This window comes from Bombina bombina, chromosome 6 (genome assembly GCF_027579735.1).
Source record: "Bombina bombina isolate aBomBom1 chromosome 6, aBomBom1.pri, whole genome shotgun sequence".
NCBI classification, from domain to species: Eukaryota; Metazoa; Chordata; class Amphibia; order Anura; family Bombinatoridae; genus Bombina; species Bombina bombina.
Genome location: NC_069504.1, coordinates 348,828,023 through 348,841,014, shown reverse-complemented (window position 1 = coordinate 348,841,014; position 12,992 = coordinate 348,828,023). Strand labels below are relative to the sequence as shown.

Genomic DNA, 12,992 nt, shown 5'->3' with positions numbered 1-12,992 from the left:
GGGGTGCACATACGCGCCCCTATCCGCCGCATGCTCGCCTCTGGCGGGCTGAATTCCGCTGCCATTCAGCATTGCACATGAGCACTATTTTGCGCTTGCGTGCAATTCCGCCCCTCTCTAATGACCGCTGCTTGTTAAATACAGACTTCAGGCTCTCACAGTGGAAAAGGTGCGAAGAGTTTGATAAATCAACCCCTTAGAGCCTATGTGTCTTTGCAGATTGTGATAATTGAAAGCAAACTTGGGGGTTGATTTATCAACCCCTTCGCCTGCCTAGGACTGCAGGTTCTCACAAGAGAACCTGCAGTCCGTATTTATGAAGCAGCGGTCATTAGACCACTGCTTCCCTAACCTTTCGCAACCTCTTAGGTGGTGAATTTCAATCTCCCTAGTCTCATCCGACCGGGGAGATTGACAGCTCCTGCGAGTGCACAGCCAAAAATAGCGCTCGTGTGCAATGCGGAATTCTGGCAGCGGAATTCAGCCTGCCAGAGGCGAGCTGTGGCGGACAGGGGAGCATATGTGTGTCCCTGTACGCCGCAGCTTGATAAACCGACCCCTTGATTATTAAGAGATAACACAATATTTTTTGCAGGTTATTTATCACTAACTAAAGTACTAACCTACATAAGCTTGACATTATACTATACTAATTCACACATCTAAAAACAGAAAGAAAATGAATGAAACACGAATAAAACAAAATTGAAAATGAAATAAAAATGTTTAAATAACTAGGTAAACTTGTTAATGTAACTCTTTGGCTGCCAAATATGGATATAATACATTGCTTTGTAGCAGTTTTTAATAGGCAAAGGGTTAAGATGTGGAAATAAGTGTACAGCTATTGTTGGAATAACCTTTTTTTACTTTTTTAAAAGCACATAGTAGTTTTTTTTTTTTTTTTTTTGTCTTATTTTTAAAACAATTCACTTACCTGTCACTTTATTTTTTAGGCCCACAAACTAAAGATTAACAATGGAGTCCATGCTAAATAAGCTGAAAAGTACAGTTACAAAGGTAACTGCTGATGTCACCAGTGCTGTAATGGGTAACCCTGTTACAAGGGAATTTGATGTAGGAAAACATATAGCAAGCGGTGGAAATGGACTGGCATGGAAAATCTTCAATGGCACAAAAAAATCCACTAAACAGGTACGTTGGTATTGTTTTTGAGAATGTTGGCAAAAACTAGAAGTACAGAATTGGTCATAGTGCCAAAATGTAAGGTATGATATGAGTGAGTATTGGGGTTACATACTGCATGCTGTGTTTTCTGTTTGTTCAATTAAAGGGGCATTCCAGCCACAATAGGAATCCACATGGATTCATTTAAGTTTTGAATAGAAGCATTTTTGTAATATACATGTATTAGCAAAAATGCTTTTAAAGGGATAGTATAGTTAAAATTAAACTTTCATGGATCAGATAGAGCATACAATTATAAGCAACTTTCTAATTTACTCCTATCATCAGTTTTTCTTTATTCTCTTGGTATCTTTATTTTTTGGTTCAGACCTGGGTAGCGCTTGCTGACTAGTGTGTAAATGTAACCATCCAATCAGCAAGCGCTATCCATGTGCTGAAACAAAATTGGGCCGGCTCTTAATCTTACTTTCCAGCTTTTTTTTTTTTTTTTAAATAAAGATACCAAGAGAAAGAATAACAATTGATAATAGGAGTAAATTAGAAAGTTGCTTAAAACTGCATGCTCTATCTTAATCATGAAAGTTTATTATTGACTAGACTATCCCTTTAATAAAAGATATAGCAGTTTTAAATGTGCATTTAAGTATGCATCTTGCATTTTATACACAGCGCTTGCTTAGTCTAACTGGTAACGACTCAATTTCTTAATTGCTGCCATGATACAAGCCTCACTGGCGCTCTGGACAGCTGCAGCATTTAAAATGCTGGTGCACTGAGAATATCTAGTTATGCTTCACATGCACGTGCAGAGAAAAATGTTAAAACTAAAACAGTTATAACTTTTAATAGCAGCATTTTTGCCAATACCTGAATACAGCAAATATGTTTCTATTCAAAGATGTAATTCATCTATGTGCATTTGAATTTTGACCAGAATGTCTCTTTAATACTGAAAACCTGTTCCTATAGATGGAAACTGTGTTTTCAGGCTGAACCCAAGATGGTTCTTCTTTGCTATCACTTATATGCAAGCTATAGTGTGTAAGTAAACACTTTCATTCAGTACATAGACATAGAGTCTGAGGTGTTAATGTTTCAGTGGATGGCTTTAAATTCATTTTGTTATATTAATATTGTTATTTAATCATTTACATGTAAGCAATGCTTTAACATTTCCACCAGATGGGCACACAAATGCCAACCTGGTCCCTTTGTCTGCACTGCAAAGGAGTACATTAAGGAACATATATATCCATTGTCAATCAACAGGACTATAAATTACTAGTGTAAAAGATTTAAATTACACACAGTCACATATGGGATTCATAACAAATGAAAATTGATTAAAGCACTTGTTATTTTCCTAGCTATTTTCCTTAATTCTATATAAATTGTTAGATATATATTGTCTATGAAAAAAAACACAATAGATCCTGGTTATGAAATGCGAATCTTTGAAATTCTACTCTATAGGAATAAGTATTGACATAACTTCACATTGCTAATCTTTTCTCTATGGTCCATATGACATATTTTGCTGTACGGTAATTCACATTAACAAGATGTTGGGCTAACTAAATCTTAATTTTTATTTTTTTTAATTTAATTTGGTCTGTTTAATTCTGTTAAAATATTTTTTGTTTTTATTAAATAAAAACCTGTCTGCTGTTAGATCTCAATTGTTCCAATAAGCTGCTATTTCTGTTGTCTGAGCAGTAGATTATGACTGTTGATAAGAACCATAGGGCCCAACAAGTCTGCCCCAAATTTCCTAAAAGTGTAAACTTATCTAGTTCATAGGACAGCCTTATGCTTATCCAATGCATTCTGTAAGTCCCCCACAGTGTTTGTTTGTCATTACCCTTTCTATAAAGAAGTGCTTCTGCAAATTACTCCTGAGCCTACTACCCCTTGTTCTTGATTTTTTTTTTTTAAATGAAAAGTGCTTGCAGTTAAGTTAAGCTAAGCCCCTTAATATACTCTAAAGTTACTATCATATTATCCTCTTTCCCTTCTCTCCTCTAAGATATACACATTTAGGTCATTAAGACTTTTTTTTTATACCATGTACCATTTTAGTAGCCCTCCTTTGAACCGATTCCAGTTTCTTTATAGCCTTCTGTAGATATGGCCTCCAGAAATTTACACAATACTCAAGATGTAGTTGGGCAGATAACCCAAACATATTTTACTTATTCACCCTGTACTTCTAGTGTGGTAAACCTGTTTTTTTTTTATTTTTTATAAACATGTATTTTCATGTGTAAATAAGTACAGAAGGCTCATGGACTGTTTCTATATGTCCTTCAAATAATTCTCAAAATGGTCTTTCACATATGTCAGGCATTATTGATTTTATTTTCTGTATTTGTCCTTACCACCTCTGTTGGAAATCTATTCATTAAATATACCACCCTTTCTGTAAGGATCTGCTTCTATAAATGACTCCTGAACTAACTACCCTGTTAGAAACAGCCCTTCCTCCTCATCCAGCATCAACTTAAAGGGACACTAAGGTCAAATTAAACTTTAATGATTCAGATAGAGCAGGGAATTATAAACAACTTTGCAATTTACATCCATTAAAAAAAATATGCTCCTACTGAGCAGGTACAAGAATTCACAGAATATACATATATGCATTTGTGATTAGCAGATGGCTGTCACATGTACAGGGGGAGTGGAAATGTACATAACTTTAAAATGTGTTAGAAAAAAATCCAATACTTATTTGAAGTTCAGACTAAGGGCTACTGCATTGTCTTTTTATCATGCATTTGTTGATTTAGCAAATCTGCTGTATTGACTGGTCCTTTAAACATCATCAAGTCTAACATCTGGATTGTCACACTATGTATAATCGGCCCATTGCAACAGAATACAATGGCACTTTACAAATCAATAATTTAAATACTAATAACTTACCCTTTTTATTAGGAAGTTGCTGTGTTCGTATTTGACAAAAAGTTGATTGACAAATGTCAGAAGTATGAAAAAGATCAAATTATCGACTCACTCAAGCGAGGTGTTCAGCAGTTAACACGACTAAGGCATCCTCGGCTACTTACTGTACAGCATCCACTAGAAGAATCCAGGTACTCATCTTAACATATGCTTTATCTGCCGTGGTATATGTAAAGATAAGAGAGGTACTTCACTGAGAATATTGCTTTCATAGCCCATAGATTGGCCAGTCCCAGGAGCTACTTCTCCTCAAACTTCATTTACTCCAAAAAATTGTATTTAGGTATTCTTGATATATGTATATACATGCATCCTGCCCTTGCAGAAGATAAGGAATTCCCACTTGTCTTGCATATAATGTTCTGATAAGGGTATGTGTGAGTAAACAAAATGTTTATTGTAATTATATAAATTAAGGCAATGCTAAAAGTGATTAAAATGCAGGGGGTCTATAGAGCGAAATTAGCTAACATTTGTAAACGTATATTAACCACTTCAATGCACATGACAAGATCCTGATCGCTAATTAAAAGCTGTTTTTGGAGATCCTCCACAGTACAGGGATAGTTGGTGGTCTAGTAGGTGGCACTCCCAAGCCTTAAATTGGGAGTATCGTTGATTTCACCACAAATGTGAGGTGATGTCACTAACGGGCAGAGTCACAGTAGCTGCAAGGAGGCTGGATGGGGAGAGGTTATTCAATTCTCTCGATCCCAGCTCTCAACCCCCGCAAGAAAAAAGTTACAACAAACACAACATGGGTCACTAATAAAAAGTCTAAAATGTTTATAGACCCCCAAAAGTTTATTTTATAGTGTACAAGTTCCTTTATTAAAAAAAAAAGTACATTTTGGGATCACTGTGCCTTTATTTCTACTTTGGTACAAAGGTGCCCTCCTTTTTTTTTTTTTTTTTCCAAATTCTTGTATGGGCTCCCCTTTCAAATTTGATACCCTCAACAACAATTTATAAAGGTGATCTCAGTAGTCACCTGGCTATTATTTATTTAATCTTTTATTTATATCAAAGTATTCATTACAACAAAAACAGATTTTCAACAGTATTTAAACTCCAACAGTCATAGCATATTACATAAGTTCTTTAACAATCTCACAGGATCCAGTTGCCAAAGGTTCACATGAAAAATTGTCTGTTCACACGAAATGATCATGTAGTAGTTAAAACCTAAATATTTCTACAGCAAAAACATATTTTCAACAGTATTTAAACTCCAACAGTCGTAGCAAAATACATGATAAATTATTTAACAATCCCACAGGATCCATTTGTCCAAGGTTCACATAAAAATTATCTATTCACATGAACTGATCCTATAATAGTAAAAACCTGAATATTTCTCCTTTCCCTTCGCAGACCTTGAGTTTGCGTTGGTCAACCTAGTGACTATGTTTGAAATGTACAATTGATAAAAGGTCTGTGTTAGTATAGGTCCGGTACAATCTGCCACTCATGTCTAACGTCCCTCCAGTCCCAGCTATAGCTTGTATGATTAGAGGAGTATGTATATCACCAAATATACGAGAGTAGTAATTATCCTTATGTGTTGGAAGGTGTGTTCCGACTTGCCTTGAGGGGGGTGTTTCATGTGCAACCCTATAGTCAAACAAAACCAAATAGTGCCGTAAAGGGGACTAAGCTCTACCTAGTGTAGTAATAGGATTCCCAAAAATACAGCATTTCAGCGTAAAATTCTAATCTACCTACTGTATAGTAAAACAATCTCTCCAGAGACAGGTTCGTCTCTATTTGTGTTTTCCACATTGACAGAGTTGGTGTGGCCTCAGATTTCCACATTCTAGGGATTATTTGTTTGGCACTGCATATAGCTAGCTGAAATAGGGATGTATGCTGCTTAAACTGGAATTTAGGTAAGATATGGAATAAATATATCAAGGGATCTAAGGTAATGTCATAATTTAATAACCTGCTCATTTCGTGGTTAATGTCTGTCCAAAATTTTAGAATCTTAGGACACTCCCACCAGATATGGTAAGGTGTACCTTCTCCTGAGCACTTCCTCCAACATCTATCTGATGCTTCTGGGAATATATATTTTAATCTGTGAGGGGTGAGATACCACCGAAGTAGGAATTTATAATTAGTTTCTAGTAAAGTGGCTGAATGTGCTGATTTACTAGTATACCAGAAGATGTCAAACCATTCTTCTTCAGAGAGTGTGTATGGAAGTTCCTTGTGCCAGGATACTATTGTAGAAGTTTGTTTGAATTCAGAGGGCGTGAGTAAAAGTTGGTATAGGGTAGATATAGCATGCATTGGAGGTGAGCTGAGAGTGCAAAGTTTTTCTAAAGGAGTACGGTCTCTTGTCGTTTGATGTTTAAGTTTATGGGTGTGTATAAAGTGCTTAAGTTGTAAGTATTTAAACCAGTTGGTAAATTGTGTAATTCCCAATTCCACCAATTGTTGTTTAGGTATCAACTTGTCCGCCTCAAGTAGTGTATATAGTGGAAGAAGGCTGTCTAAGCTGCTCTGTGATTTAGGCGTAACTAGCATCCCCGTTGGGAAGTCAGGATTAGACAGAGCTGTTGTCAGGGAGGAGGGAACAGTTGAAATATGCGGGTAGTTAACTATGACCCGGGACCATACGGCAAACGTTTCCTTAATTATAGGGTATGTTTTTATTAAAGCTGGATGATTCCCATTCGGTTGCCAGCAATATGCACCGAGTTGGGGGGATCCAATCAAGTCATGTTCTAATGTTATCCAAATTTTATCGTGATTATTAGGAATCGTGCACCAATCTATCAGTCTCCTTAGAAAGACTGCTGTTCGATATTTGACTACGTCCGGAACTCCCAAACCTCCATATTTTTTTGATAGATAAAGGGTATATCTAGCTATTCTTGGGGGTTTCTTCTTCCAAATATATGAGTTCATCACGGATTGGAGTCTACAAAGATAAGTGTCCGGAAGTTTTATAGGGACAGTTTGGAACAAATAAAGAATCTTAGGGAGAATGTTCATTTTGGCTACCCCTATCCTGCCTAACCAGGATATATTTTTATTTAGCCACAGTGATGTATCCTTAGTGATAGTATTCAAGAGTGGTTCATAATTCAATTCATGTAGTTGCTGAACAGTGCCAGCAAGGTGAACACCTAGATATCTTAATGAGGACCTCAGTATCTGGTATGGTACCTGGGAACTGAGTGCATGGATGTCTGTATCGTTTAAATTTATGGGGAGTAGTTCAGACTTATGTTTGTTAACTAAATAATTGGAACAACGACCGAACTCCTCCGGTGTGCTCCGTGCCGCAGAGAGAGATGTAGTCGGGTGAGTTAATGTCAATAGTAGGTCGTCTGCATAAAGTGCTAATTTATGATGGGTGGAGTTTATAGTGAGTCCAGTGATTGCAGGGTTGTCACGTAGTTTGGTAGCGAGGATTTCCATTGAAAGAACAAATAACAGGGGCGATAGAGGGCACCCTTGTCTAGTGCCGTTTAAGATGGGGAAGGGGTTGGAAAGTGTGCCATTAATTTTGATCTTGGCAGTGGGGTTAGTATAAAGGGCTAGAATTTTCTGAATAAAACTGTCCGGGAAATCGGTTATGCAGTAAAGGATATCCACTCACGGCAGTCACTGTTGTCACAACTTGAAGTTCTTACTAGTGCTGTGGCTCATCTACACTCTGCTATTGGGAAATACTTAACTACAAAGGATACCTCCGCAGGGAAAACGGAATTTGCCTTGCTGCCTTTACAGTGCCCCTTCTTCATCAGATACATGGCGGTGAGACATTCTAGACTACAGGGACTGGGGTGTGTTTGGAAGATGGGAATAGGATAGTCATTTCAGTCAGGACTGTACTGCTCTAACACACACCAATTTGGAATATACAAGGTATTATGACTTATGCAGTGTGTTAGTGCTCTCTTCCCAGGATATGTTTATGTTTCATTATAACCTACTGTTAATATCCCATTATGTCTTGGCGATGTTGATGCAGGCTTTGTACTTCATAGATTCAGAGAGGAATTATTCTAACATTAGTTGCTTCTTATCTGGGTGTAATTTCTCATCAAAGAGCCAACTAGATATACATATCCCGTATATGTAGTATGTGGGTAGTTAGGGGGCTGGCGCTCATCATCTACAGTGCGCTAATTGATAAACCTCCTTGCTTTCACACATACCGGGAATTCAGCTGAATTAACTTGCCACTAAGTCTGATTCATTCTTTGGCCACTAGATGGCCCCCTTAACACAGCAAATATCAAAGCATGGTACTGCAACGATAGCTACGGTGTGGTATGCAGCATGGGACTTGGACCTTCTCTCCAACAAACCTAACATCTTACTTTTCAGAGATCACTCCTTCTTTTTTATGGGGTAAGGCACACATTTCCTGTAAAGGTTTATACTATTGCTTGGCTGTCCAGCTCTGGTTGTTTTATATATATCTCTTGGTTAACAATGTCATATATTTACTTAAGAAATAACATAGTTTAGCTTTGATACTATAAGTAAGCCTTACTAGAAAAAACAACTAACTTACCATTTCTATACTGTATTAAGGATCCAAAAGAGGTCCCTCCTTGTAAGGTGGCATAAAGAGGACATATGTACATGTTATCATATGTAACACAGGTCTTTATCTGACTTTTGATGTATAATTTGATATTCATACTTCTGCCTGTATAAATTGTATATGTATTATAACTTTTTATGTATATCATATCAACACATTACCCTTAATGTATATCTTGTATATCTTTATTGACTACCAGATTGCCTAGCAAACTCAGCAATGATATTTGTATAGATACACTTTTTTTTTCCCAATGTTTATTTTCTTCTATGTTTCAATCACAACCCCAGTGGACTTTGATGTATTTGGTTACATAGGTCCAAAAGTGGCCTTACATATTGACAGAAGGGGAAGGAAAAGATGAAAAAATTACTTTTATTACTTATCTTTGATCTGACATGTACTGAGCATTTAATGTATCTCCTTTTGGTTTTTCAAACGTGTTAATTATGCTTTTTGACCTCAATAAAAATATTTAAAAAAAAAATAAACTGTCTGGGAAGCCAAATTTCTGTAAGGTAACTTTTAGGAAAGTCCAGTCTAGTCTGTCGAAAGCTTTTTCAGCGTCGGTCGATAGTAAGATAAAGGGGATGTCGTGTATGGTTGCATGTTGTATTAAATGTAGGACTTTTATAGTATTATCTTTAGCTTCTCTCTGCGGCACGAAGCCCACCTGATCCGGGTGAATCAGTGAAGGTAGTATTTTATTAATTCTGGTGGCTAGTATTTTAGCATATAGCTTTACATCTATATTCAAGAGGGATATTGGACGGTAGTTTGACGGGATAGTCGGGTCCTTACCTGGTTTCGGTATAATTGTTACTATTGCTTCAAGCATAGAGGAGGGTAGGCCGTGGGATTCATCAATATAATTAAAAACTGAAAGTAGGTGTGGGATTAGAAGATGTTTACATTTTTTGTAATAGCCGCTAGTGAGGCCATCTGGCCCAGGGCTTTTCCCCTGTTTTAATGAGTGTATAGCATTGTCAATCTCCTCAGCCGTTATCGCTGAGTTAAGGGGTCGAGGTCTTCTTCTGGTATTACAGGTAATGTGATAGTATCTAAATACTTGCGACATTCAATATAATGTGTTTTATTGTTCCTGTGTGGTGTTAACTTATATAGCGCACTGTAATAGTCTCTGAATATTTCTGTCATCCTCTGAGTTTCTACCGTCAGTCCACCAGAAGGGTCTTGTAACGTAGTAATGTAGTGGGCCGATTGTTGCTAAAAGTTTACCCGGCCTGTTACCCTCTAGAAAAAACCTCCGTTGTAATTTTAGCGCTTGTTTTTGGGCTGCCAATTCTAAAAAAATTTTGAAGTTTCTGCCTAGCTTGATCTTGTGATTTTAGAGATTCATCATGCAGGTTGTTCTTATATAAGTTCTCTGCATTTTGATAAGAAGCGGTAAGATCCGCTTGTTGTGATCTGTAATTTTTATAATTTCGCCCCTAATAACACACTTAAGAGCTTCCCATAGTAAGAACGGGTCTATGTCTGGAGTGTTATTGTGCTCGAAGTAGTCCAATATAGACTTCTCTACCTGTTGTAATATTAGTACCTCGTTAAGTATGGTGTCGTCAAATCGCCATTGAATTGGTTTAAAAGGGAGTGAGGACCAATGTATCTTGCACAGAACTGCAGAATGGTCAGACCAGCAAGTCGGGGTAATGTCAGTGGAAGCCACTGAGGAAATGGTATTATGGTCTACAAATATGTAATCTATTCGGGAATGGGTGTTTTGTGGCGCTGAATAAAAAGTGTAATTCCTATTAGTCTGGTGTTGGACACGCCAAACGTCATGTACCCCTAGTAATGTCAGATCTTCCCTAATGGACCTAATTGATTTTTTCGACACTAGTGATTGTGTGGTAGAACTGTCTAGCAGTGGGTTCAGCTGTATATTTAAGTCGCACCCAACAATGAGGGACCCTTTGTAAAAAGCTAAAATATTATTGGATATCTTACGAAAGAAGGATGCTTGGTGCGTGTTTGGGGTATAAATATTGACCAATGTAATTGGTTTCCCTTGAAGTAACCCTCCCAGGGCCAGATATCTCCCCTCATTGTCTCTATCTGTTTGTTGAACGTGAAACTGTAATGAATTATGAAGTAAGATACTAACTCCAGAAATCTTCCTGGTCGGGTGACTGCTGTGGTAGTGTCTAGTGTAAGTGGACATAAAAAACCCAGTTTCTTGCCCTTCTATATAGTGCGTCTCTTGCAAGAATAGGATGTCTGCCTGTTTGTGTTTAATGTCAGTAAATGCTATACGTCTTTTATGAGGTATGTTGAACCCTCTTACATTTTGCGTCATACATTCAATCGCTATCTTGTCAGTCATTACATATTCTGTAGGTCAGTACCTGTCTGACTGCTAGGTCTCCCTATGAGGCTGCAAGAACCGTTCAGAAATAGTGTAAAAGGTGCGTGCCCCTGGAGTTTGTTGATTATAGATAAACAGAGTATAAACAAAAACATCAATAACAACAATACTAATTCAAACATAAACCACAAAAACAATAATAAAAACAATAACAAATAGTTTGACACATCATGTCACAACTCAAAGGGAAAATTAGTTTGCCCCTAATGAAAACTTATAAGTAAATAGATGAACGGGTACAAGGACATTGTTACAGTTGAAAACTATCAGTTTATATCTACTCCAAATAGTTATGCTAACATGTTCAGTCTCTTTACTTAAAAAGTCCAGAAGGTGGTAAGTAAACTAGTGTTCTGTAAAAAATAAAGATATTTTAACACTTATATAACATGGATTTATCTCACCCATTTGGCTCTTTCCTGGGTCATCCTGGGTTATCAACGGGTAAAAGGTCTTGAGATTTCTTTGATTTCTTAGTCTTTTGCTGTTGCCACTGCGCTTTGGGAGGTCTCGCTGATTTCAATGATGTTTCCGATTCTTTATCTTCTCTTGATGTTGCTGATTGAGGGGGGTCTATCCCCAAGGCCGCACATAGTTCTGGAATATCATCCAATGTCTTACAGGTCAGCTTATTGCCTCCATAGGAGATGTTAAGGGAGCATGGGAAGCCCCAGCGATATGGAATCCCTTTTGCTCTAAGAAGCGCTGTTAAATGTTGATACTCTTTTCGCCTCTGCAGGGTGCGAGGGGCCAAGTCTGTAAATATTTGCAGATGGCAGTTCTGAAAGTTGATCTTTAATTCGTCTTGCCGCTTTTAGGATGTCTTCTTTGGTTTGAAAGTGTGTCAGCTTGAGAATAACGTCTCTCTTGGAGGTGCTTGGTCTGAAGGCCTTGGTCTTAGAGCCCTATGAGCCCTATCCATTGATAGATCTGTAGTAGATGAAGGACCCAGCAAAAAAGAGAAGAGACCTTTAAGGAATTCAGGAATAGTGTTAGGCAGAATTGTTTCAGGAATCCCTCTAACACGAAGATTTTGCCGTCGCTCTCTATTCTCCAAGTCTTCTAGTTTATCTTGCAGTTGTAGAAGCATTGAATCATGTACATTAGCTGTGGTCTGCAAGTTAGAAATTTCTTGATGAGTGAACTCATTATCCTCTTCCAGGGCTTCCACCCTGTTACCAATCTCTGACATATCTTTTCTTAGGTTGGCTAATTCTTCTTTTATACAATCTCGGACCTTGACGACTATGTTATCCAGGTCATTTTTAGATGGTATAGTGGCCAGGAAGGACTTAGTTATCTGTACGGAATCTTCTATATCACTATCTTCACTGTCTGAGGGTGACATCTCAGATCTCTGTGGTGTAGCGTGCTCAGATAAAACAGACTGTGAGGCTTCTGCAGGCCTAAAAAAGGAACTCACTGAGTGTCTTGAAGTTGTAGGTTTTTTTGCATCTTTGCCTGGTTTGGCTATCCTTTTTGGTGACATTTTTATGCAATATTATGAGCTGCTTCTCTTCCCCTGGTTTGCTGCCACCCTCACCCTCCAAAATTCAGACCAGAACAGAGGATAAAATCCTATGGTGATGATAAGTGTGTAAGTTAGAAATCTCCCTCAGCAATTGTGAGCTGTGATTGTGTAGAAAGGCAGTATTATGTCAGCATGGCCAGCATTAAGCACATCTTATGTGCTGAGGCATTCTATATAGGCATTATAGTGAGTTTGGCCATATACTAAAATTATCTGCAGTTGCAAAGAGAAAAAAGGAAAAAAAAACCTCCTTGTTTCTGCCTTTTATTTTCTTTTTCAGATCCCAATCTCTGCTTCTAAATGTGTAATTTATGTTGCTGCTGTTATGTCACAGCTCGTGCTATACTGATAGCTGACAGGGTGTACTTTGGTAATGGATATATTTAGACAGT

At 37.6% G+C, this 12,992-nt stretch overlaps 1 protein-coding gene across 2 annotated transcripts in view; it reads left to right on the top strand.

Moving 5' to 3' along the window:
• SCYL2 (SCY1 like pseudokinase 2) overlaps window positions 1-12,992 on the top strand; it is a 158,899-nt gene that overhangs the window by 3,752 nt on the left and 142,155 nt on the right. For both annotated transcript variants that reach the window (XM_053717001.1, XM_053717000.1), the window contains exons 2-3: window positions 957-1,155; window positions 4,087-4,244. In XM_053717001.1, coding sequence (XP_053572976.1) covers window positions 979-1,155; window positions 4,087-4,244 — 335 coding nt within the window. In that variant the 5' untranslated portion in view covers window positions 957-978. The remainder of the gene's footprint in view (window positions 1-956; window positions 1,156-4,086; window positions 4,245-12,992) is intronic.